The 25,600-nt window shown below is 34.8% G+C and overlaps 1 protein-coding gene across 2 annotated transcripts; it reads right to left on the bottom strand.

Annotated features, from left to right (window-relative positions):
- Positions 1–2,243: 2,243 nt before the first annotated feature.
- Positions 2,244–25,389, bottom strand: LOC115429956 (BCL2/adenovirus E1B 19 kDa protein-interacting protein 3). 2 transcript variants are annotated; one of them, XM_030149796.1, is made up of 6 exons: positions 25,164–25,389; positions 16,317–16,467; positions 15,980–16,061; positions 10,297–10,370; positions 6,736–6,885; positions 2,244–3,021 (listed from the first exon to the last, which is right to left on the bottom strand). In XM_030149796.1, exons 1-6 carry the CDS (start codon positions 25,204–25,206, stop codon positions 2,973–2,975), a joined length of 549 nt encoding a protein of 182 aa, XP_030005656.1. In that variant the 5' UTR covers positions 25,207–25,389; the 3' UTR covers positions 2,244–2,972. The 2 variants fall into 2 exon arrangements, with proteins under 2 accessions (XP_030005656.1, XP_030005657.1); XM_030149797.1 differs by having other exon boundaries at positions 6,736–6,882; positions 25,164–25,386.
- Positions 25,390–25,600: the final 211 nt, after the last annotated feature.

Below are 25,600 nucleotides of genomic sequence, written 5' to 3'. Positions count from 1 at the left end.
GACATTATGCATGGTGTATCACGTGGGTACTAAATTTTAATGCCAAACTGAATGTCATTTTGGCAAACTACCTTTATATTTCTGAGTAACGAACAAAGAACTTTCTTTTGTATGTTATGTAAAAGCAAAGTCAAAGCATGTATTAACTATAGTTCATGTGTCAATATGACGATTATGTGGTCCCTTTGAGTATATATATTTATATGTTACTGATGTTTGTATGTTTAATATTTGGTAGGTTATTCATACATTAATAAGACAGGAACTCAGTAATTCATTGATTCATCCTCTTTCTCATTATTATGTAAGTTGTGTTCCAAAAGTCTTTTGAATCTACAGTTTTCATAAAGTTGTCATGGAGGGGAAAAAAATAACTAAGAGTAAACCAACAGAAATGTTAATAACCTCTCACTATAACTGTGCATGTGTCTGTGATGAATAAAATAAATGACATTTTTATCTGTAAATAGCGATATTTAGTGATATGGAGTAGCTATCTATGTTTTTCTACTGTTGTGGCATTATGTATGGTGTATGTGTAAATTTAAGTAAGTAAGTAAATTTTATTTATGGAGCACTTTTCACAGACAGAGTCACAAAGTGCTTTATCAAGTCAAGTCAGAATCAAATCAAGTTTACAGAGGCCCAACAGAATCCTCCAGGAGCAAACACTTGTGATTGGTGACAGTGTAATACATTTATCATCACCTGGGTACTTGTTTTTAATGTAATTTTGGTAAAACTACCTTTATATTACTGATTAACAGAGAACTTTCTTCTGTATGTTGTAAAAGCAAAGTCAAAGCATGTATTAACTATAGTTCATATGAGTCAGTATGACAGCTATGTGGTCCCTTTGAGTATATATATTTATATGTTACTGATGTTTGTATATTTAATATTTAGTGGGTTATTCATACATTAATAAGACAGTAACTCAGCAATTCATTGATTCATCTTCTTTCTCATTATTATGTAGGTTGTGTTTGTTGACAAAAACTAAATTCCCAATAGTCTTTTGAATCTACACACTTTTCATAATGTTGTCATGGTAAGAAAATATGTTTAGTTTGTAAAACTAAGAGTAAACCAACAGAAATGTTAATAACCTCTCACTATAACTGCGCATGTCTCTGTGATAAGTTAAATAAATGACATTTTCATCTGTAAATTGTGGTATTTAGTCATACTGAGTAACTATGTTTTTTTCTACTGTTGTGACATTATGTATGGTGTATGTGTAATACATTTATCATCACCTGGGTACTTGTTTTTAATGTAATTTTGGTAAAACTACCTTTATATTTCTGATTAACAAAGAGCTTTCTTCTGTATGTTTTGTAAAAGCAAAGTCAAAGCATGTATTAAGTGTAGTTCATACTGTATGTGTCCATGCGGGTGTGTTCCATGTCAGTGTGTGAATGGAAACCAGGTGCTTTTGTGCAGGCTTGTTGCTGCATCGTCAGCTCGGTGCGTGTAGAAGTAGCTTAACAAGCTCAGCGGGAGCCCTCACATCAAACACTCCACTAATGGCTGATAAAGCCATTGGGCTTGGTAAGGCAGGACGACAAATAAGGCACGTTTACTCCCACGGCAGCTCAGGCCAAAACCTCAGCGTGCCTCTCAGACCCTTCATTCAAAACGCAGACCAGCTATTTTCATGAGATGTTAAGAGGAAACGGGTCCCCACTTTACGGGAAAGCAATAAAATGTCAAATCCTTGACTGGTCAAAGCAGGAGCTTGTTAAAAAAAAAAATAGAAAAGGAGGACTTATGTGAGGTAAGGAATGACAAAGGCAGATGGTATGAAACAAGCCGCCGTGATGTCATAACATTTCTGCATGAATTTGGTCAGACGAGACGATGAGTAATCACCAGTTGAGTCTGGTCAGAGAGAAAAAACACACACAACACATGCAAAGAGCTTATCGGGACAAATCTAAAGGGGATTTGCCTCACATGGAAAAGTGGATAAATTTTAAACAGATGCTGTGGTTCATTTGCAGGTTGTTAACAGCACAGTAGGCAGTAAAAACCTCCTTGTTTTTTTGCGATTACATACAAATAATCACAAAACTAAACATGTACAGCGGAGGACATGGAACACATAAAGTATGAGCTGACTTCAGCAGATCTTTGTGCTTGGCTGGCTGAAAGTGATTCCCTTCCACTGCATTTATTAAACGATGTGAGTAAGAGACATTGTCATGATGGGTGAAGAAAAAGGAGACCCAAAAGTCACATTAAGGTTTTGAGGAGTGAAGTTTAATGGGATCGTGATTGTCTTTGCCGGAGGTCAAATATTTAATTGGTTTTTGGGACAAAAAGCACAACCAGAGCCGCTCGTATGTTCGCTCAGCTGGCAGAATCTGTCTAAGTTCGATACACCATCAGGGCAGGAAGACTCAAGGAGCTGCTTTTAGGAGCTCAGTCTTACACGAGGTCATTACTTTTGACAAATGACAGATGTTTTTCTTCTGTAAGGTTGGGCGAAAGGCTACCACATATCATCTTCCTCGTTTCATCCGAATGCTCCAGTTTCCAGCTAACCATCTTCATCTCCTCCTACCGAGGGGATTATTCTTCTAGCTGAGTAAAACTTTTTTCTCTTTCCCTTGCATCTCGGCGATCTCTTCTCCCTTTCTGATTATGCTTTCGCTGGTTGAGATCAGTGCTACTCTGTGGAAGAGTAAAAGTGACCTCAGTCTGACTCAGTGGTTGGCATCCGTCCCTCCCCGGGCCCTACGACGTGCACCGACTGACAGAGAGGCTGACACAGAGACAGACTGGCAGAGCGCTGCTGGGTAGACAGACGGACGGACGAATACAGAGACAGAGGTACAGACGGGCAGGGTCCTATGGTTTCCTCTTGACCAAGAAGAGAAGGAGGTGGATTAGTGCAGTACAGAGGGTCGACTGTCGCCTTATTGGACAGATCTGTAGTGTATGGGGCCGTGGCCCTGAAGCCCTGGTCACAGTGTACTAGTGGTGGAAGCAGCCAAACGCTTTCCTATGTAGATCCTAAAAAGAAAAAAAGAATAAGAGAGGAACTGGTGAACAAAGGGTTTTCATCTTGTACAAATACATACTAACCCTTTGCTAAGCTCCTCCCTGAAGCAGCTACTGTCCAATCCTACGATAGCAACCGTAACTAGGCATGGGATGCCTGTCAGGCTTTTGGAACAAGTGAATGTCGTAGTGGTGTGTGAATGGAGCTCAAAGATTATTACCTCTGCCGAGGAGGATGTGTTTTTGCCAGGGTTTGTTTGTCTGTTTGTTTGTTTGTTTGTTGGTTAGTTAGCAACATAACTGAAAAAGTTTTGGGCGGATTTTGATGAAATTTTCGGGAAATGTCTGAAATGGGGCGAGTAACAAATGATTAGATTTTGGGAATGATCCGGATCACTGTCTGGATCCAGGAATTTTTAAAAGGATTCTTTATCATTGGGAGATAGGGATATTTTCAACATATGTATGTGTAACTCCACAATGAATGGTCAGAGTGCTTGGTAAAAAAAAATACAAAATAAGTTCCCAACAGGTTCTACAAGATATTGAAGACTGAGGATTCAGATCAATCTTTGGGGGGGTGATTTTTTGTTTATTTGTCTGTCTGTTAGCGAGATAACTAAAAAAGTTACAGATGGATTTGGATGACATTTTCAGGAAATGTTGATACTGGCACAAGTAAGAAATAATAACATTTTGGTGGTGATAGGGGAGGACTGATCTGCCTCAGTGGAAGTCGGCGCTCTCTGAGTGCTTTTCTTGTTGATATTGAGATATTCAGTCATTTAATGTGAACCAATGATTAACCCATAAAGACCCAGTGTTACTTTTATGGCAGTTTCCAAATAAAATTTTTTGGCAATGGCTACTGCCACAGTACTGTGGCACAAAATATAGGTTTGTCTATTGCCACAGACCGATCAAATGTTAGCATTTGTACTAGAGCCAATCAGGGACACTGTTACATGAACTCATTTGCCTCTTGTTTTTTTTTTTTTTTTTTACTTATTATCCTCTTGTTGCCACAGTACTGTGGTGATATATGGCATGTAGTTCAGTGCATTCTTTTGTCCATTTTGCTACCACAGTACTGAGAGAACTGATGGAAGAAATGACAAATTAGTGATAATATATAGTATAGAATAGGAATTGGTGTTCTAAATACTCTATATGTTGTTTTATGATGTTCTTTGCTCTGAAGGCTGGAGAAGGTGGGCAGAGCTACATGTTAAACAGATGCAGTAGTGTGCAGTGTGACTTCTCAGTTCTGTTTGCAAATCCTAAGAAAAAAAAAAGAAACTAGAAAAGCACTCGGAGAGCACAGACCTCTACCAAGGCAGATCTGCCCCCCCCCCCCCCCCTTGTTTATTGGATTGACCTATCCACCATATGATTGCCTTGGTCCTTTTCAGGATGTACATGACAGTCTAGACATGATATAACGAGGGTGTTGATTGGCTCTGTGGTAATAGACAAACCGATAATTTGTGCCACAGTACTGTGTCAATAGCCACTTCGTAATTTTTTTCTCTATTTAACCTTTCTTATGTGATTCATCAGCATTTATTATAATATAATTGTCTGTATTTTGCATTTTTTTCAGTAAAATTCACATATTTTCCTATATTTATTTTACTGAACATGTAGATGTTCATTAAAGCTCTGATTAAAGTTGATTGTTATGATATTAAAAACAGAGAAAGGTGAAAAAAGTGAATTTTTCTGCAAAATCTATCATTAACAGAACATAAACCCAGTGTGTCCATCCATGGTCATTGATCCATCTCCATGGGTTTTACTGGTGAATTAATGTTGTAGAAGATGACGGTGTTTCCATGGTAACTACGGAGCCTCTGAACGTCCAAATGGGTCATATCTGATGACCACGAAGAGATGACAAACTGTATTTTACACCAATTATTTACATGTATTTATATAATTAGTTGATCAGCAGGTATTAAATAGTTTACATCAGTTGATGAATTTGGTCGATGGTGGATGTTTGGGTCTGTATGGATTAACGTCTGCTATTTATCAATTATAAACCATTCACAACCATTTTTATCATTAGTTTAAGTCATAATTGTAATAAATGTTAAATGTGTCCATGATGACACACTGACGTTATACACATTCATTCATTATTTTACATTTTCATGAGTATTTATTTTATATATGACAATAGTAGGATTATTGAAAGACTTAACTTTTCTCAGCGTAACAAGATACACTATCTAATAATTATAAGAGCTTTTCTTTAAATTATGAGATAAGGGGGTCTAAAAAGATTTTTCTTCAGTGAATGGAATGCGTTGCAAGGTTGTAATAGTTTTGGATTTTTCATTATAGCTTAGTTTTATTTAGTTTTGACTTTTTTTTTTTCTCTAATTCAGTTAGTTTTGATTCGTTTTTAGAGCAGGTTTGCTAGTTTTTATTAGTTTTCATTTTCTTCTAAATGCTTAGTTTTAGTTTAGTTTTAGTTTTTTCATATCTTTTCTCTTCTTCTCCGTCGTATTCACATAAATCCCAGACGGGACTCTGCTGATTTCTCCCAACTTTAGTCTCTATGTTTCCAGGTAGAGTGGGGACCAGAAGACGACTCTAAACTACAAATGATGAGAAGTGCCCGTTTGGCGCCGCAAGCTAAAATTGCAAGAGTGAAATAAATCAATTTCGAATCAATCCGACATTGACAAAGATGAAAACAAAGGGAATTTTATCCATAATTTTTATACGTTTTAGTTAATTTTGTAAGCACACAATACAGTTTCAGTTAGTTATCGTTTTTTCTTTTAATTATAGTTTTTATTTATTTCAGTTAACGAAAATGTTTTTTCAATTCTAGTTTTTGTCATTTTGTTAGTTATTGTTAACAATCATAACCTTGATGCATTGCCATATTTATTACCTATTATTACACTGTGAATATGAAAATGCAGGTCTGGGTTGAAATTCAGAAGTTAACAGATACTTTTCAGACTCTACTTCAGTAAATATGGCTAGTGATCATTATGGGAAAGAAAATACACTGATCACACTGGGTTACAAAAAATGTTTTTTGCAAGTTGTCTAGGTTTTTTCAACTGAATTAGGACCATTTTGGACCGCTAAATCCAAAAATGACATCTGTTTTTCTCAATCAGGTCAGGTTTTTTTGCTAATTTGATTTTGAACAATTTGATCTTCTCACAAAATTGATTACATTTTTGTGACTTTATCAGTTGATTTTTTTTATATAGTTCTCACCCAAAATAGGTTTTAAGAGAAAAAAAATCATTTGATCACTTGATTCCTGTTAGGTACAATGGTGTATTCACCGCAGATGTAGCAGAATACGTCAGGCTTATTTTTGCAAGATCTTCTAGTCGAAGCCATTTCATTCACCTGTAATATTAAAAAACCATTAATCATAAATTGGCAAAAGTAAAATCTTCAGAACTCGTTTATTGCAAGAAATATGAAAGAATTTTCTATCATATGATGTGAAAATGCCCATAAATGTAAGCAAAAATGTTAAAAAGCCAATATGTAGCATAGTTCAGAAAGTTGACCTGACTGAGCAAAATGAATGTGATTTTTGGATTCAGCACACCAAAATGATCCTAAATCAGCTCAAAAAACTTCAACAATAAATTTGTTGTTGACCAGTGTCATCTTTTTATCGCTGAGTTGTAGGAATAATACGTTTATATTTGTTGAAGGAATCATAAAGTGTGTGAGCCTCACCCTACTCCGAGTGTGAGCAGGTGTGACGCCAGCAGCGACGGAACGAGGATGAGGAGAACATCGGACGAGAAGATCCCCCTCTTCATCACCTCCGTCTTCCGAACACTGAGGGAGCCCTGCTGCTTTGGGTGCTGAAACACAAACTCCCTGCTTGGCAGTGGACAAAAACATTGAGAGTGGAGAGAAAAACGAAAGCAGAGATGAGACATGAAGGAGAGAGGGAAGGAAGACAGACAGAAAATAAAAACATCCAGATAATGAGAACACAGGAGAGAAGAATATGAATGAACTAAAGCACATAGAGCTCTGTGTACAGACAGACCGCGAGGACCTTAAAGCTGTCAAACAGACTTATTGTCGAGCAGAAAATTAAATGTCAAGACTTGCAGGTTAAATATATACTACAGTGATTCACATGTCTTGTACGAATCACTGGTATTTTCCTGAAACCAACTTCAAAACACTGAATGGGCTGTCATCCTCCTGCTGTCAATGAGCCTGTTTACATGCACACCAATACTAAGATTATGAGCCCATTTCTGGAGTTATCAGACGATTCAAGTGATCATATAAAGAGTATAATCTGATATGTTTTATCAGATAACAGCAGTAATCTGATTGTGAGAAATCTGATTACCACACCTAGATTTTTCCCATGTCTTTACTCATGTGTACAGGTTAATCTGATTTCTTTTGGTTTTTTACATCTGCGCCTGTGTAAAAAAAAAAAAAAAAACTAAAAAAAACAATATAAATGGAAGTTAAGCAGCGACATTGTGAGCCTAAGGAAAAAGCTAAACAACCAATGAAATGAAATGAAGGATAGCAAAAGAAAAAAAAGAGAAAAAGAAAAAGAAAGAAAAAATGAAATGAAGCATAGCAAAAGAAAAAAGGAAAAAAAATAGAAAAAGAAAAAAAATGAAACGAAGGATAGCAAAAGAGAAAAGGAAAAAAATAGAAAAAGAAAAAAATGAAATGGAGAGCAAAAGAAAAAAAGGAAAAAATAGAAAAAGAAAAAAAAATGAAATGAAGGATAGCAAAAGAAAAAAGGAAAAAAATAGAAAAAGAAAAAAAATTAAATGGAGAGCAAAAGAAAATAAGGAAAAAAATAGGAAAAGAAAAAACCAAAATGAAAGATAGCAAAAGAGAAAAATAAAAAATAAATAAGTGAAGGATAGCAAAAGAAAAAAAAGAAATAATAGAAAAAGAAAAAAATGAAATGAAAGATAGCAAAAGAAAAAAAGAAAAAAAATAGGAAAAGAAAAAACCGAAATGAAGGATAGCAAAAGAGAAAAATAAATAAATAAATAAATGGATAGCAAAAGAAAAAAAAGAAAAAGAAAAAAATGAAAGGAAAGATAGCAAAAGAAAAAAAGGAAACAATAGAAAAAGAAAAAAAAGAAGAATAGCAAAAGAAAAAAGAAAAAATAGAAAAGAAAAAAATGAAATGATAGCAAAAGAAAAAAAGAAAAAAATAGAAAAAGAAAAAAATGAAATGAAGGATAGCAAAAGAAAAAAGAAAAAATATGAAATGGATAGCAAAAGAGGAAAAAGAAAAAATAGAAAAAGGAAACAAAAAAATAAATGAAGGATAGCAAAAGAAAAAAAAGGAAAAAAATAGAAAGAAAAAAAGGGAAAACAAAAAAAATGAACATGTGACCTATTTTGTAGTCTTATTAGCTCCTCCCACATTAGGACGGCTAATGCTGACACTGTAGGCGTTGCCATGGTCACCAAAACAAGACCAGATGTTTTGAAAATGACAGTATACGTCTTACGTCATAACTTACGTACATCCTCCAAAAGAAATCAAATAATGGACTAAAACATGAAAACCAGTTTTTTAACGATTATCACACTTCTGAAGTGCATGTAAACGCATCACATCTGATTACAGCAATTATCGGATTACTCCCTTTTATCGGATTTTCATGGTCATGTAAACGGGTTCAATAACAGGAAGTTTAACTCTATCGTCACTATGTACGCACTTACTCCAAAAGAAATCCCATAATGGACTGGAGCGTGTAAACCTGGGTTTTTCAATGACCGCATTTCTGAAGTGCATGTAAATGTGTCACATCTGATTATTACATTTATCAGATTACTCCCAGTTATTGGACTTTTATGCTCATGCAATCTCTGTATCTCTCAAACAGTCATATATTGTTTAATAAAATCAGCAGGATAAAATGGAATGGAAATATGAACTAATCTGTATTATCAATACTAAAAAAAAAAAATCCAAATCAGGCTCTAAAAATAAATCCTTATTCAATGAAAGTACTCTGACGAATATGGGAAGGATGCTTCACAACTAAATTAAATAGAAAAATATAAAAAAACACACAAACAAACTAACTAGCTAACTAAACAAAATAAATACATACAGTCACGGAAGAAAAAAAAAAAAAAAGATTATTAGACCATCCTTGTTTTCTTGTTCATTTTAATGCCTGGTACAACTAAAGGAACAATCGCGGAAAAATTATTTGACCGTCAACAGTCATCAGAAACAGTAGTTATGCATTCAAGTCCTAACTCCTGTGTGTATCATGTGTCTAAAACAGACAGAAAAGAAAACATGGAATGTCTAAAAGCACTGTTTTTGTCAGTACAATGACATAGATATTGATGTAAGAACTGAAGTGATTTTGGTTATTATCAAGAAAAGACGGAAAATGGACAGATGTCAGCTCTGAAATCAGCCTTTAAAACCAAAATCACTTCAGTTCTTACATTAATATCTATGGCATTGTACTGAAAAACAGTGCTTTTATTCATTCCATGTTTTCTTTTCTGTCTGTTTTAGTCACATGATACATACTGGAGTTAGGACTGGATTGCAGAACCATTTCTTTTTTTCTTTTTTTTTTTTTTTAATAATTTTTATTTCTCATTTTTATCAGTACAATACAACCTCCTCAAATTGAGGAGCAGGGAAAGAACAGAAGAACAGAAAAAAACAAATGAAAAGAACAGCCTGTGTTGGTGTCAGAATATTTAAGGTCTAATAGACACATTTGTCTCTGAATGTCAGCCATTTGCCCCAGTTTTTCATAAAGAGATTTTCTTTGAACTTCAGTTTATATGTAAGATGTTCCATGACAAGTCTGTCATCTATGACTGAAAGCCATTGTTTATCAGACGGAGCATCAGTCTGAAGCCAGTTCTTTGTTATGGCCTTCTTCCCGGCCACCAGGAGGATCTTGACAAGATATCTGTCTTCTTTATGTACCGTTTCTTCCAAATGTCCGAGGTAAAGAACAAGACAAGAATTTGGGATTGCATGTCCCAACACATCACAGAGAGCTGAGTGAACCTTCCCCCAGAAGGGTTGGATATTTGAGCATTTCCCATAACCACTGTTTTTGATGACTTTTGATGGTCTAATAATTTTTTCCATGACTGTAAGTAAGTAAGTAAGTAAGTAAATACATAAATAAATAAAAAAACATGTATATATATATATATATATATATATATATATATATATATATATATACATACATACATGAATAAATGAATAAATGAATGGATTTCGATGATCTGGAGACTTACTTTGGTGGCATATTTTCAGGTCTGCTGGACCAATCCCAAACCCAGTCGGTGTCCACCCGTCGCTCCGCTTCCTCCTGATAATCATGCAACATGAGGATTAAATTGGGTGCAACATTTAGAAGGAAACGCAAACAAGAATAAATCATTATAGAGACAGTGCTGGTCATTAGTGCATGTATACCGGCTGTAAACCTACAGAGGAATCCAACAGAATACCAAAAACAACTCATTTAACTCTCTCAGGTCACAGTATTATTTAATGGAACCCTGTTCTTTGACTGTGATTCTGTAATTCGTGATTATCATTTGACCCTTAACTGTTTTGTTAACACAATAAGAACAATGTCCAGATTACGGATCATTTTGAAACAGGTTCTTTTTTTCACTTTAAACATAAAAACTTAAACTAGTTTAACTCATCAGGACCCATTATTACTTTTGTAGCAGTTCCCAAACGAATTTTTCTCTATATTTAACCTTCCTTAAGGGATTTATCACCATTTATTGCAATATTATCTTCTGTATTTTGTTTTGTTTTTTCAGTGAAAATTAGGTATTTTCCTACATTAAATTTATTAATCATGTAGATGTTCATAAAAGCTCTGATTAAAGTTAACAGTTATTATATCAAAAACTGAGAAAACTGAAGAAAAAGTGACTTTTTCAGTAAAATCTGTCTATAATTGAACATAAACCAACTGTCTCCATCCACTGTCACTGATCCAAGTCCATGGGTTTTACTGGTGAATCAATGTTGTAGAAGATGACAGTGTTCCCATGGTAACTACAGAGCCTCTGAACGTCCAAATGGGTCATATCTGATGACCATGAAAAGATGAAGAACTGCATTTTACACCAATTATTTACATGTATTGATAGGATTAGTGGATCAACAGGTATTAAATAGTTTAGATCAGTAGATACATTTGGTCATAGATGGACGTTTGGGTCTTCATGGATTAAAAATAGTATTAAAGAATATAGTGATTTTCATTTTACATTTTTTAGATGGGACATTTCTTGGCTCATAGAGACAATTACTCTTAAAATTGTAGCCTTCAGCGATTATATAATGGCACTGAAGTATGGTTAATTGTATGGATGTACTAATTTCTTTGCATACATTTGATTAGTGACAGACTTATGTTGAATTGTCCATTTCAACAGAAGCTTCTTAACTGGAAATGCTGACTGTGGGAAAAATATTTCTTAATAGATAAAAGTCTCCAACCTAGGTTTTTATGGTCATTTCCATATTTTTGACGAATTCCTTTGACGTTCACATTCTTCCTTTGGGTATTCATTACTTTGACGTGGATGTGACGCTGAAGGTCCTTCATTTCAGACATAAATAATGTGTCTTCAGTGTCAAAGGGTGGGAGGTTTTGAGTTGACATCTTTTCAGCTGATTAATCTGTTTTATCCTGTTCCAATGTGTAATTATGATATCAGCCTTATTTGGTTCCTCCTTCTATCACAGGGGTCGGCAACCTGCGGCTCCAGAGCCTCATGCGTCTCTTCATACTCCTTGTAGTGGCTCCTCCCTTTACTACAGTCAAGCCAGCCGCCATTCTCCTCTGCATGGTCAAACCAGCCGCTAGCGTTTTTCTTGTGCGCTACTCATTCGACAGTTACGGTAGATGAGCTGCATGGAGCGAATGTGCCTTCAACCAAAGTAAGGGCTCATTTATGCTCTACGTTAAAGACGCAGATGGATACAGACGGAGGGTTCTGTCCGTCCTTTGTATAGTACTCAGGTAATTCTGTCCGTTTTCCTTCCGGATGTGAACCCAGACGGAGAATATGGAGCAGTACAACTAGGAACTGCAGAGGAAGTGTTGAGTTTTGAAGAGAATCATTTCCATAAATAGTGATACTTTTCATAGAGCGACTGTATGAGTATGAGTACTGTGTACTTTTGGAGTAATCCTACAACAGATTCCCTTCCAAGCTCCAAAAGTGTTTGTTTTTTCATCTGAAATAGGCTTTAAGACTAAATTCAATGATGAACAAAACTATGATTTCCAAAAAGTACCTCATGAATTTGGCATTTGTGGTATTAGTACTTCATATACTATCAGCACAAATACTATGAACTACTTTTACTGTGTACTTTTAGAGTAATCATACTCAAAAATCCTTCCAAGCTTCAAAAGTGTTTGTTTTCGTCTGAAATAGGCTTTAAGACTAAATTCAATGATGAATAAAATAATTTTTTCCCATAAGTATCTCATGAATTCAGTATATTTGGTATTAGTACTTCATATACTATTAGCACAAATTCTATGAACTACTTTTACTGTTTACTTTTGGAGTAATCATACTCCAGATTCCCTTCCAAGCTTCAAAAGTGTTTGTTTTTTCATCTGAAATAGGCTTTAAGACTAAATTCAATGATGAACAAAACTATGATTTCCAAAAAGTACCTCATGAATTTGGCATTTGTGGTATTAGTACTTCATATACTATTAGCACAAATACTATGAACTACTTTTGCTGTGTACTTTTGGAGTAATCATACTCAAAAATCCCTTCCAAGCCTCAAAAGTGTTTGTTTTCATCTGAAATAGGCTTTAAGACTAAATTCAATGATGAACAAAACTATGATTTCCAAAAAGTACCTCATGAATTTGGCATTTGTGGTATTAGTACTTCATATACTATCAGCACAAATACTATGAACTACTTTTACTGTGTACTTTTAGAGTAATCATACTCAAAAATCCTTCCAAGCTTCAAAAGTGTTTGTTTTCGTCTGAAATAGGCTTTAAGACTAAATTCAATGATGAATAAAATAATTTTTTCCCATAAGTATCTCATGAATTCAGTATATTTGGTATTAGTACTTCATATACTATTAGCACAAATTCTATGAACTACTTTTACTGTTTACTTTTGGAGTAATCATACTCCAGATTCCCTTCCAAGCCTCAAAAGTGTTTGTTTTCATCTGAAATTGGCTTTAAGACTAAATTCAATGATGAACAAAACTATGATTTCCAAAAAGTACCTCATGAATTTGGCATTTGTGGTATTAGTACTTCATATACTATCAGCACAAATACTATGAACTACTTTTACTGTGTACTTTTGGAGTAATCATACTCAAAAATCCTTCCAAGCTTCAAAAGTGTTTGTTTTCATCTGAAATAGGCTTTAAGACTAAATTCAATGATGAATAAAATAATTTTTTCCACTAAGTATCTCATGAATTCAGTATATTTGGTATTAGTACTTCATATACTATTAGCACAAATTCTATGAACTACTTTTACTGTTTACTTTTGGAGTAATCATACTCCAGATTCCCTTCCAAGCCTCAAAAGTGTTTGTTTTCATCTGAAATTGGCTTTAAGACTAAATTCAATGATGAACAAAACTATGATTTCCAAAAAGTACCTCATGAATTTGGCATTTGTGGTATTAGTACTTCATATACTATCAGCACAAATACTATGAACTACTTTTACTGTGTACTTTTGGAGTAATCATACTCAAAAATCCTTCCAAGCTTCAAAAGTGTTTGTTTTCGTCTGAAATAGGCTTTAAGACTAAATTCAATGATGAATAAAATAATTTTTTCCACTAAGTATCTCATGAATTCAGTATATTTGGTATTAGTACTTCATATACTATTAGCACAAATTCTATGAACTACTTTTACTGTTTACTTTTGGAGTAATCATACTCCAGATTCCCTTCCAAGCCTCAAAAGTGTTTGTTTTCATCTGAAATTGGCTTTAAGACTAAATTCAATGATGAACAAAATTATGATTTCCAAAAAGTACCTCATGAATTTGGCATTTGTGGTATTAGTACTTCATATACTATCAGCACAAATACTATGAACTACTTTTACTGTGTACTTTTGGAGTAATCATACTCAAAAATCCTTCCAAGCTTCAAAAGTGTTTGTTTTCGTCTGAAATAGGCTTTAAGACTAAATTCAATGATGAATAAAATAATTTTTTCCAATAAGTATCTCATGAATTCAGTATATTTGGTATTAGTACTTCATATACTATTAGCACAAATTCTATGAACTACTTTTACTGTTTACTTTTGGAGTAATCATACTCCAGATTCCCTTCCAAGCTTCAAAAGTGTTTGTTTTCATCTGAAATAGGCTTTAAGACTAAATTCAATGATGAACAAAACTATGATTTCCAAAAAGTACCTCATGAATTTGGCATTTGTGGTATTAGTACTTCATATACTATCAGCACAAATACTATGAACTACTTTTACTGTGTACTTTTAGAGTAATCATACTCAAAAATCCTTCCAAGCTTCAAAAGTGTTTGTTTTCGTCTGAAATAGGCTTTAAGACTAAATTCAATGATGAATAAAATAATTTTTTCCAATAAGTATCTCATGAATTCAGTATATTTGGTATTAGTACTTCATATACTATTAGCACAAATTCTATGAACTACTTTTACTGTTTACTTTTGGAGTAATCATACTCCAGATTCCCTTCCAAGCCTCAAAAGTGTTTGTTTTCATCTGAAATTGGCTTTAAGACTAAATTCAGTGATGAACAAAATTATGATTTCCAAAAAGTACCTCATGAATTTGGCATTTGTGGTATTAGTACTTCATATACTATCAGCACAAATACTATGAACTACTTTTACTGTGTACTTTTGGAGTAATCATACTCAAAAATCCTTCCAAGCTTCAAAAGTGTTTGTTTTCGTCTGAAATAGGCTTTAAGACTAAATTCAATGATGAATAAAATAATTTTTTCCAATAAGTATCTCATGAATTCAGTATATTTGGTATTAGTACTTCATATACTATTAGCACAAATTCTATGAACTACTTTTACTGTTTACTTTTGGAGTAATCATACTCCAGATTCCCTTCCAAGCTTCAAAAGTGTTTGTTTTTTCATCTGAAATAGGCTTTAAGACTAAATTCAACGATGAACAAAACTATGATTTCCAAAAAGTATCTCATGAATTTGGCATTTGTGGTATTAGTACTTCATATACGATCAGCACAAATACTATGAACTACTTTTGCTGTGTACTTTTGGAGTAATCATACTCAAAAATCCCTTCCAAGCCTCAAAAGTGTTTGTTTTCATCTGAAATAGGCTTTAAGACTAAATTCAATAATGAATAAAATTATTTTTTCCAATAAGTACCTCATGAATTCAGTATATTTGGTATTAGTACTTCATATACTATTAGCACAAATACTATGAACTACTTTTACTTTGTACTTTTGGAGTAATCATACTCAAAAATCCTTCCAAGCTTCAAAAGTGTTTGTTTTCGTCTGAAATAGGCTTTAAGACTAAATTCAATGATGAATAAAATTATTTTTTCCAAAAAGTACCTCATGAATTTGGTATATGTGGTATTAGTACTTCATGTACTACTAGCACAAATACTATGAACTACTTTTACTGTGTACTTTTAGAGTAATCATACTCCAGAATCCATTCCACACTGCACTTCTGTTTGCTGTATTCAGTGGTTGTAACAGATAAAATGTAAAAAAAAAAAAAAAAAAAGATTAAAACTTTTAAAAGTTTATGAGCTCTGTTTCTTTTTGCGGCTCCAGACTATTTTTTTCGGCGGAAGAGGGGGCAAAATGTCTCTTGATAATAAAGGTTGCAGACCCCTGTTCTAGCATTTTAGAAGCCTGCTGTGTTTATTTTGTAAACATGTACCTGTATGGTGATGCAGTCACTGTCCTGTTCACTGGACGGTCTGGGGGAACCAGTGGACCGTGGAGAACCCACCTGTGGAGGGCTGTACACAGCAGAGACATTAACAGTGCTTTTACTTTAAGAGATACACGCCAACTGTGACTGAATAAACATTTACATTTCCCATAAAACAAACACTGAGAGAGTAAACACATTTTATGAAAAACCACCATTGCTCCACTGAGCCTGGGATGTAACTCATTACTGTACAAATGATTATTTACAGCTCGGCGCGCAGCTCGACGCCCCAAAACGCACACCAAAACAAAAACTGCACCCAAACAAACTGCATCATTACCTGTCTCTACTCCTCTCACACTCCAGCTGTGCCTCCAGAAGGATCCTCTCCAGCTCCCCCTGCAGGGCGGAGGAGACGCTGTCCTGCGGCCCTGGCACACTGTCCCTGCGGCCCACGGCTGCGATCAGCTCCTCCAGCTCCACCCATGAGCCTGACGGGGAAACAGGGGAACAGCACGGCTTACAACAGGGGTGTCACAGTCTTTGTCTGTCAGGGGCCACATTCAGCCCAACTGGATCTAAAGTGGGCAGGACCAGTAAAATAATCACATGATAACCTATAAATAATGACAGCTCCATGAAAGTACTTACTTTTATAAACTATCCAAAAAAATGTGAATATCCTGAAAAAACTGAAATTTAAATTTTAAAATTAAGAAAATTTAGTGCAATTTTAACAATATTCTACCTCAACTCATCATTTCTACATGTGCGTTATGGATCAGATCTACAAAGACACTAAACACTTATTTACTCTGTTTACAAATCCTGAACATCACTTTCACTGACCATCAGGAAAATCAGAAGTTTGTGTTTAAAATTAAAAAAAACAACAACAATTTGAAGACACACAGGGAAATTCACACCTTATGGTTTGGAGCACGGCTCTCAAACTCATTTTCTTTCAGAGGCCACATTCAGCCCGATTTGATCTGAGGTGGGCCAGACTAGTAAAATAATAGCATAATAACCTATAAATAAATGACATCTCCAAATTGTTGTCTTTGTTTAAGTGCACTAAAAACCCCATTAAATACTTACTTTTATAAACTATCCAAACAAAAAAGATGTGAATAACCTGAAAAAAATGAAATTTCTTAAGAAAAATAAGTACAATTTTAACAATATTGTCCTTTCAACTTATCATTTCTACATGTGCATTATGGATCAGATCTACACAGACACTAAACACTGAGGAACAGGCAGAAAATAGTTCAAATTGTGCTTAATTTTCTTCAGACATTTCAGGTTGTTCATATTTGTTCAGGTTATTCACATTTTATTGTTAGAGGATAGTTTGTGAATGTAAATATTTCCAAAATTTAATGTTATTTTTACACTAAAACAAAGACATAAATTTCAAGTTTGTATTATTTATAGGCATAATGTAATATTATTTTTTTCACATCAAACCCAGAAGAAAATCTGGAGTCATTCTTTTTTGTCGGTTCTTCTGCTGTTATTATTTGACTATAGATCATATTGGTCTGTATGTGGAACCTGAACTAAAATGAGTTCCACAGCCTTGACTGTGGAATATTTGCACTTTGCAAATTCATCCCATGGGCCAGATTGGAACCTCTGGTGGGACGCATTTGGCCCGCGGGCCTCATGTTTGAGACCCCTGGCTTAGAAGGATGCTGAGGCAGTCAGCAAGAACAAACACCAAAACATAACTCTGATAGGCTTTTTAGTCTGTAATTCAGAGGGTTACAACCTTTTAGTCCCAACCAAGGTTATTATTGTTAACAAAAACTAACGGAATGACGAAAACTAGAATTGAAAAAACATTTTCGTTAACTGAAATAAATAAAAACTATAATTAAAAGAAAAAACGATAACTAACTGAAACTGTAACTAAAACATATAAAAATTATGGATAAAATTCCCTTAGTTTTTGTCTTTGTCAATGTCGGATTGATATGAAATCGATTTATTTCACTTGAGCAATTTTAGCTAGAGGCACCATACGACACTGCACGGTCCGTCACTTGTGTTCACGTGTGGTTTCCAGTCGTCTTCTGGTCCCCACTCTACCTGGAAACATGGAGACTAAAGTTGGAAGAAAGCAGCAGAGTCCTGTCTGGGATTTATTTGAATACGACGACAGAGAAGAAGAGAAAAGATATGATGAAACTGAAATGAATACTAAAACTAAACTAAAACTAAACATTTAGAAGAAAATGAAAACTAATAAAAACTAGCAAACCTGCTCTAAAAACAAATTAAAACTAACTGAATTAGAGAAAAAAAAGCCAAAACTAAATAAAACTAAACTATAATGAAAAATCCCAAACTATTGTAACCTTGGCTCCAAATTTTTTTTTTTTTTTTTTTTTTTTTGAAATCCAAGTTTTGATTGAACTTTTCAAAGGCTTGGTACATGGCAAACTTAATATGTTTCTCCATACAAGAACAGGAAGTATATCGTTAACAATTAACTCAGGTGACAGACTCAACATACTTTTTATCTCATAAACATAAAAGATCAAAAATAAAATAAATAAATAAAAGACAGGCAACAGATACAAAAGAAGGTGGGTACATAATGATATCAACTAATAAATATCTGTATACACACACACACACATACACACACACACACACACACACACACACACACACACACACACACGTACATGTGCACTCATACCTTCATACATGCAGACCTATCTACCTTTATGTAATCCCAAAACCTGTCCCAAAGGGTCATCCCCCTCTCCCCTCTGTCATCACTTAATCTACTATGACTCATTGAGGTTGTTTTCTTACAATATCTTTGTAATAAAAAGCTGTTCTAATTTCATATTCCAGATGTTCCTCAAAAAAATATGTCATTGATGTCATGTCATTTAAATTTTCCATTAACCTTTTATAGATTTCATGAAATTGTAGTTTTTGTATTACAACCCCAAAAATGACCCACATTCATTTTCATCTGAACCTGTGATTCATTCGACAGCAAAAACCAACTCACTCACTCACTCACTCACTCACTCACTCACTCACTCACTCACTCACTCACTCACTCACTCACTCACAATTAAAAAATAATCCAAACATGAAATTGCTGTAATTGCTGTTGTAAATCATATATTATATAGTATTTATACTTTGCTTTTCACTGTCTGATAATAATCTCCAGAAATATTGTCAAACTGATGCTGATTTGAGCCTTGACAGGAGTCTCCAGTGTGAGTGGACAGGTGTGTGTGTGTGTGTGTGTGTGTGTGTGTGTGTGTGTGTGTGTGTGTGTGTGTGTGCTGCTGGCTGCTGACATATGGTGACTTAACCCACTAAGTTGTCCTGACATGACATGAGAGGAGCTCACATAAGCTGGTGGAAACAAACGCACCCAGGCTTAATGCTGCCTTCAGGTGCAATCGGGAAGATGAGCCTTTCCACTTGTGAAGCTGAAATTACCAGTGCGTTGGGTTCAATTGCTTTTGTTGTTGTATCCAAAAAAAAAAAAGAAAAAAGGCTGACACACAATTTATTTGTGACCTGCTACTTGGGTAAAACAGTTTTGGACATGTTAATTTATCTGCTAAAACCTTTTTTATTATCATTATTATTACTCCACCCCTGAAGGGGAGGCAAGGGGTATTGTTTTTGGTTCGGTTTGTTTGTTTGTTAACACTCTAGCCGCAAAACTATTGGTTCAATTCATACCAAATTGGGTTTATAGATTGCCAGTGACCCAGAATAGATGTGATTACATTTTGGAAAAAGTCGGTCAAAGTTCAAATTTTTTAATGAATTTTTAAATCTTCTTTTTTTCCCCCCATTTACTTACTGTATAGTGGGCAAAATTTTACATGTCTGTAGCGGCAAAACTATTGGCTGAATTCATACCAAATTGGGTTTATAGACTGCTAGTGACCCAAAATAGATATGATTACACATTTGGGAAAAGTATGTCAAAGTTAAAATTTTTAATGAATTTTTTAAATCTTCTTTTTTTCCCCTTTAGTTTCAATGGGCGAAATTTTACATGTCTGTAGCGGCAAAACTGTTGGTTGAATTCATACCAAACTGGGTTTATATATTGCCAGTGACACGGAATAGATGTGAGTACATTTTGGGAAAAGTAGGTCAAAGTTCCAATTTTTCATGAATTTTTAAAATCTGTTTTTTTTCCCCATTTAGTTATAATGAGTGAAAATTTACATGTCTGTAGTGGCAAACCATTGGCTGAATTCATACCAAACCCAGCCAAAATAGATGACCTAAAACAGATGTGATTACATTTTGGGAAAAGTAGGTCAAAGTTCCATTTTGTCATGAATTTTTAAAATCTTTTTTGTTTCCCCATTTACTTATAATGGGGAAATTTTCCAATGTCTATAAAAGCATCATTTTGTTTCAATTTACTTCAAACTTGGCAATTGATATGCTGACATCAGCACATGCATAAGCAGGATGACATCAGCTGGATCGATGCCAAAATAAGCTACAATACTAATGAGGGCGTTCATTAATTTCTTCATCTTTTGAACTTTATCCGTGGTCGCAGGGACATGTTTACACTGACAAATATAGAGATGAACAACAAATCACCCTCACATTCACATATATGGGAAATTTAGCTTCACCAATTGACCTGTTAATGCATGTCTTGATGCATGAAGCCAGAGTGAACCTACACACACACAAACATCAATTTTTTCATAATTTTTTGTAAAATTGTTCTTTTTTTTGCAAATTGCGTATACTATAAATGTACAAAATCATCAGCTAACAGCAGCAGAACATTAATAAAAGCATTATTAATCATCATTTGCTACGTATCTCTCATTGCTCTCCACCATGTTGAAAAGTTTAAAGGTTATTATCATCTTTTTCCCAGTTCCAAAGTGGATACTTCATGATTAGGGATGTAATGATTACCGGTATAACGATAAACCGTGGTAAAATTGCAGACGGTTAGTATTACCGTTTAAATTCTAATTACCATGAATACCGTGTGTGATTACCGCACTTTTCCGGAGAAAATGCCTATGTAAAGATCTGCTTTTATGTCAAATATCTGAGAATAGTTTTAATTTATTACAATTTTAATTTTCTATACCTAATATTTGGAACCAATATTCACTTTTAAAGTCTTTGAAAAGGTACGTTAAACATCTTTGTGTTATTTATACAATAAATTATATACATTTTTCAAATCAGATTTTATATAGTTTTGTGTTTTCTGGCCTTTTATGTTGATACAGTAGGTTAAAGTGAAAAAAATAATAGACAGATGATATAGATGAAGTTGTGCTGACAAAAAAAATCCCAAACATGGGTATAGTAAACATTTGTTTATATAGTATATAAGGCAAAATCAAAAGGACTAAAAACAGACAAAATAGGCTCAGACCACTAAGGGTTAATACTTAAATGTTTCTGCCAACAGTAGGTATATTGTGCCAATTATTAAATTTTTTTTTTTTTTTTTTCCAAAATACACCTTGGTTAAATTATTTCAGTGTGTGTATTAGTACTTTTTGAACATTTGGAGCACAGTTTCAACAATACCGCGATAATAATGATAACCGTGATAATTTTGGTCACAATAACCATGATATGAAATTTTCATATCGTAACATCCCTTGTCATGATACATCATGAGGGGGCGTTCAGGTGCAATTTTTGAGTTGGTAAGTAATATTTCCCATAATCCTTATAGCACACGAAGGCAGCCACACACAGATGACTTCTTCACGGCCCTTATTCTTTCATAATGAAGGATATGAATGAATGAGAGCATGAATGGACACGCAGGTTTGCTGAGTCTATGAGCAGGAAGGGATTTATGCACACGAACGTACGCACGCACGCCGCTGTTGTTCATGATGCGCGTTCATGACCAACAGCCAAACAGTAGGGCCGGGCTAACTGAGGCCCACAGCATGTCTGCTTACGTAAGATCTTATTTCTGTTTGAGATTAGCCAGTCATCCTCTCCCTCCTTACCCTGGTTGTTATTCTCTGTCTCTCCTGTCATGCTGTTTGCGCCACGCTCCGTCACAGGCAGCGCTTACAAAAATATCAACACCTCATCTGCCTGTACCAAAAGGATCCTTGGCTCTCATCTGATCTCTCTAATCTCCACTTTAGATGGGTTTATGACACAGTGCATAAACTGCAGCAGAGAGAGGGAGATATGAGTGGGTACAGAGCTGGAGGCATGGAGGCATGGAGGCATGGAGGGAGGGCAGGAGCTGGAAAACTGTGCCATTGCCCTAGTTATTTGTCCAACAGAGGGGAGTTATGACATAACTGCCTTGGTGTTTGGCCTGTCTATGTGTCGCCATCCTGCAGCACTAAATCAGTTCCTGTGCACTGCTGTACACATCCATCCGGGGCACTGCCAAATCAGCTTTATGTAACATGGACAAGAGCTGGATGTGAAAAGACTCAATGAACTGCATCACAACAGATTTATTTCCTTTATGAATGCCTGCTCTCTGCTTAGTGTTAGTCAGTGCTCCTCCTCCACCACATGTTTGGTTTCCTGTTTCTACCCAGAATATTATGTGTGCACAAAACGCACCGGAGCTATATAAGTGTCAGGAAATCCCAACGGTTTAATTGGCTTACAGAGATACAAACAGGTGAGTCATGGAATCCGTTTACACAATGACAGTGGCAGTGGCGACAACAATGACCAGTGTAACCTGGCAGTTCTGTGTGTGCATCCTCTAACACCTGCTCTGAGTCGGACAGCCTGCTGGTGTTATGTCCTCATGGATGGATGGAACTGAGACCTGAGCTTTACACAGGGGTCACTGATCACCTTTGTTTACTGATGTGAATTTATCCGAATCGGAATACTTTATTAATGGCAGAGGGAAATTATTGGGTGTTACAGTCGCTCCATTCAAGTATAATTAACCTCCTACGACCCATATCGCCATGGAGAGCAAAACATGTTCAGTTAGGAAATATTTTAATGCTCTGGGCGTATTTTTTATTTTGACTGAAAATTACATTTAAAAAAATCACTTGAGAAATATCAGATAGGAAGAGAAAAATATGTATTACATGTTATATTATTTAATTGGAAGTTACTAAAAAGATACGTAGCTAAATATATAAATAATGAATGAATAATGGAATAAAAATCTATTTTATTTTTCTGCGTCGCCATGGAGGCAGTGCATAAATCACGTGATTAACAAACCAAATAATGGTGTCTTCGTTGAAACTCAACTATTATTATTATTTTTATTTTTTTTATTTTTTAAAAGATACAATAAGATAAGACAGACTTTAGCAATCCCACTATGGGGAAATTTCTCAGTTGACAGCAGCAAATAAAAAAATAAAGTGCAGGAAATACAGAAAACAGAAAATATACACTTGTGAAATATAAAATACAAAGAGAAAAATATATATGACTTTGTTATTTAACATTGTTAAACAGATATGTAACTAAATTTGTATATATAACCTTTTAACCTCCTCAGACCCAGCTATGGGTTTTCTGTTCACATTTGTGGACAAGAGTTTCACAACTTTACACAAAAAAAGAAAAAAAGAAAACTGTCCACCACAGAGGACATTCCATAAAAATTGTAAAAACTGCATCTAAAAAACTGTTGCATCATGATGTTTCCAATATAGGCACTTATTTAATAAAAAAACAAAAAAGCTGGTACTTTGCTGACATTTCCAGGGTCTTAGGAGGTTAAAGCAATAATAAAATAATTAAAGTCAAAGTAAAAAGTAGCAGGAAGAAATTATCAATATGTCAGAAAAGAAAAAAAAATCTCTATCTATGTATAATGTGTTTGTTTTTGTGTTCCATTTTTTATTCTTCTATTTTTAGTGTTTGTGCTGCTGCACTATCTATCTATCTATCTATCTATCTATCTATCTATCTATCTATCTATCTATCTATCTATCTATCTATCTATCTATCTATCTATCTATCTATCTATCTATCTATCTATCTATCTATCTATCTATCTATCTATCTATCTATCTATCTATCTATCTATCTATCTATCTATCTATCTATAATAGATTTTATATGTAATATGCCAAATATAGTTGTATCACCCATCAGTGGAATCATATGAACATTTCAGTTTTTTTTAATCACTTCATGTCTGAACTACTGTGGCCCAGAGGCGCAATAGCCCCAAAAAATTATCCACTATAAGAAAAAAAAGGATAGAAATACACTTGCATGATACACGCATGAAAAAAAAAAAAAAAATCTAAACTAAAACTATTCTTAAAAAAAACTTAAAAAAAAAAAAAAAAAAATTCTACACAGAAATAAAATAAACTTGAATGATTTTTAAAAAAGAATTATCTCCTCAAAAAAAAAAAAAAAAATAGACTTCTACAAAAAAAAGTGTCTCAAAATTAAATTGAGCAACATCAAAAATGAAACATTTATCAAGAAAAAACAAAACAAAACAGTGTTTGAAAACATAATATTTCATATGCCTAAAAAAGAAAACCCCTTCACTTTTTAAATCAGGTTCATCAAACCCCCCCCCCCCCCCCCAAAAAAAAAAAAAAAAAACCATCATCCACTTTTTCAATATAAACTGGGGCACTGTGTTTGTATTTGTCTGTTTGCTTTTTAATGTGGACCATGAGTCTGTAATAAAGTCTATCTATCTATCTATCTATCTATCTATCTATCTATCTATCTATCTATCTATCTATCTATCTATCTATCTATCTATCTATCTATCTATCTATCTATCTATCTATCTATCTATCTATCTATCTATCTATCTATCTATCTATCTATCTATCTATCTATCTATCTATCTATCTATCTATCTATCTATCTATCTATCTATCTATCCACAGACCCCAAACATACATATTAAAACACTCTATTAAGACACAAAACAGCCATTTGTACAATATGTACTGGACAATATATTATCAATATGATAATTAAAGAAATATACATAGTAAGTGTGCAGAAATATAGACTTTTGTGGTGCATTTAGGTGGAATTTACATAATCCAACCCACCTACACTGCACACTTTAATCATCATGTATGTTTGATACACGCGTGTGCGCACCAAACACAGCCCATAAACCCACGTCATGACACAAAAACAGCCCACCGGCCTGGTCCGTGTTCTCCCACCAGCCCTCACTCACCGTACAGTCCCTCCTCTGGTGTCTGCGAGCCGGACAGAGACATGCTGGAGCGGCGGAAGAGGAGGAGGAGGAGGGGTTGGTGTGTTTTTTCTGGCTGGAGCTCGGAGAGATGCTGACACTGAAGCGTGGAGGACGAACGCGTGGAAATGGGTTTGTGCCCTGTGCGCTTTTCTCTCAGTCACTCCTGTTGTGTTTGTTGTAGTCTACAGAGGACACCGGGCACTGACGCTGCGATAATCCGCCTCCCTCCCTCCCGCCCTCCATCCCATCCTCCTCCTCCCTCCACCATCCCATCCTCCCCACGTGTCAGGAATGAAGAGGTAAACAAAACAAGGAGAGGTGAAATGCACCAAACTGAAAGACTGAAACCATAACCTAAAGCAAGGCTCTCAAACTCATTTTCTTTCAGGTTCCACATTCAGCCCGATTCAATCTCC

The sequence above is a fragment of the Sphaeramia orbicularis genome, chromosome 12, assembly GCF_902148855.1.
Source record: "Sphaeramia orbicularis chromosome 12, fSphaOr1.1, whole genome shotgun sequence".
In the NCBI taxonomy this organism is placed as follows: domain Eukaryota; kingdom Metazoa; phylum Chordata; class Actinopteri; order Kurtiformes; family Apogonidae; genus Sphaeramia; species Sphaeramia orbicularis.
Note: the sequence above shows the minus strand (reverse complement) of the source record. Positions and strands in the feature narration are given on the sequence as shown.

Bases quoted from the DNA above. Each gene is read 5' to 3' on its own strand.
- LOC115429956 (XM_030149796.1), bottom strand. From the start codon at position 25,206: ATGTCTCTGTCCGGCTCGCAGACACCAGAGGAGGGACTGTACG. The intron at 16,062-16,316 runs GTAATGATGCAG...TGCTGTGTACAG, and splicing joins TGTGAGAGGAGTAGAGACAG to CCCTCCACAGGTGGGTTCTC. The intron at 3,022-6,735 runs GTGAGGCTCACA...TTTTCTTTTTAG, and splicing joins CTGCTCACACTCGGAGTAGG to GATCTACATAGGAAAGCGTT.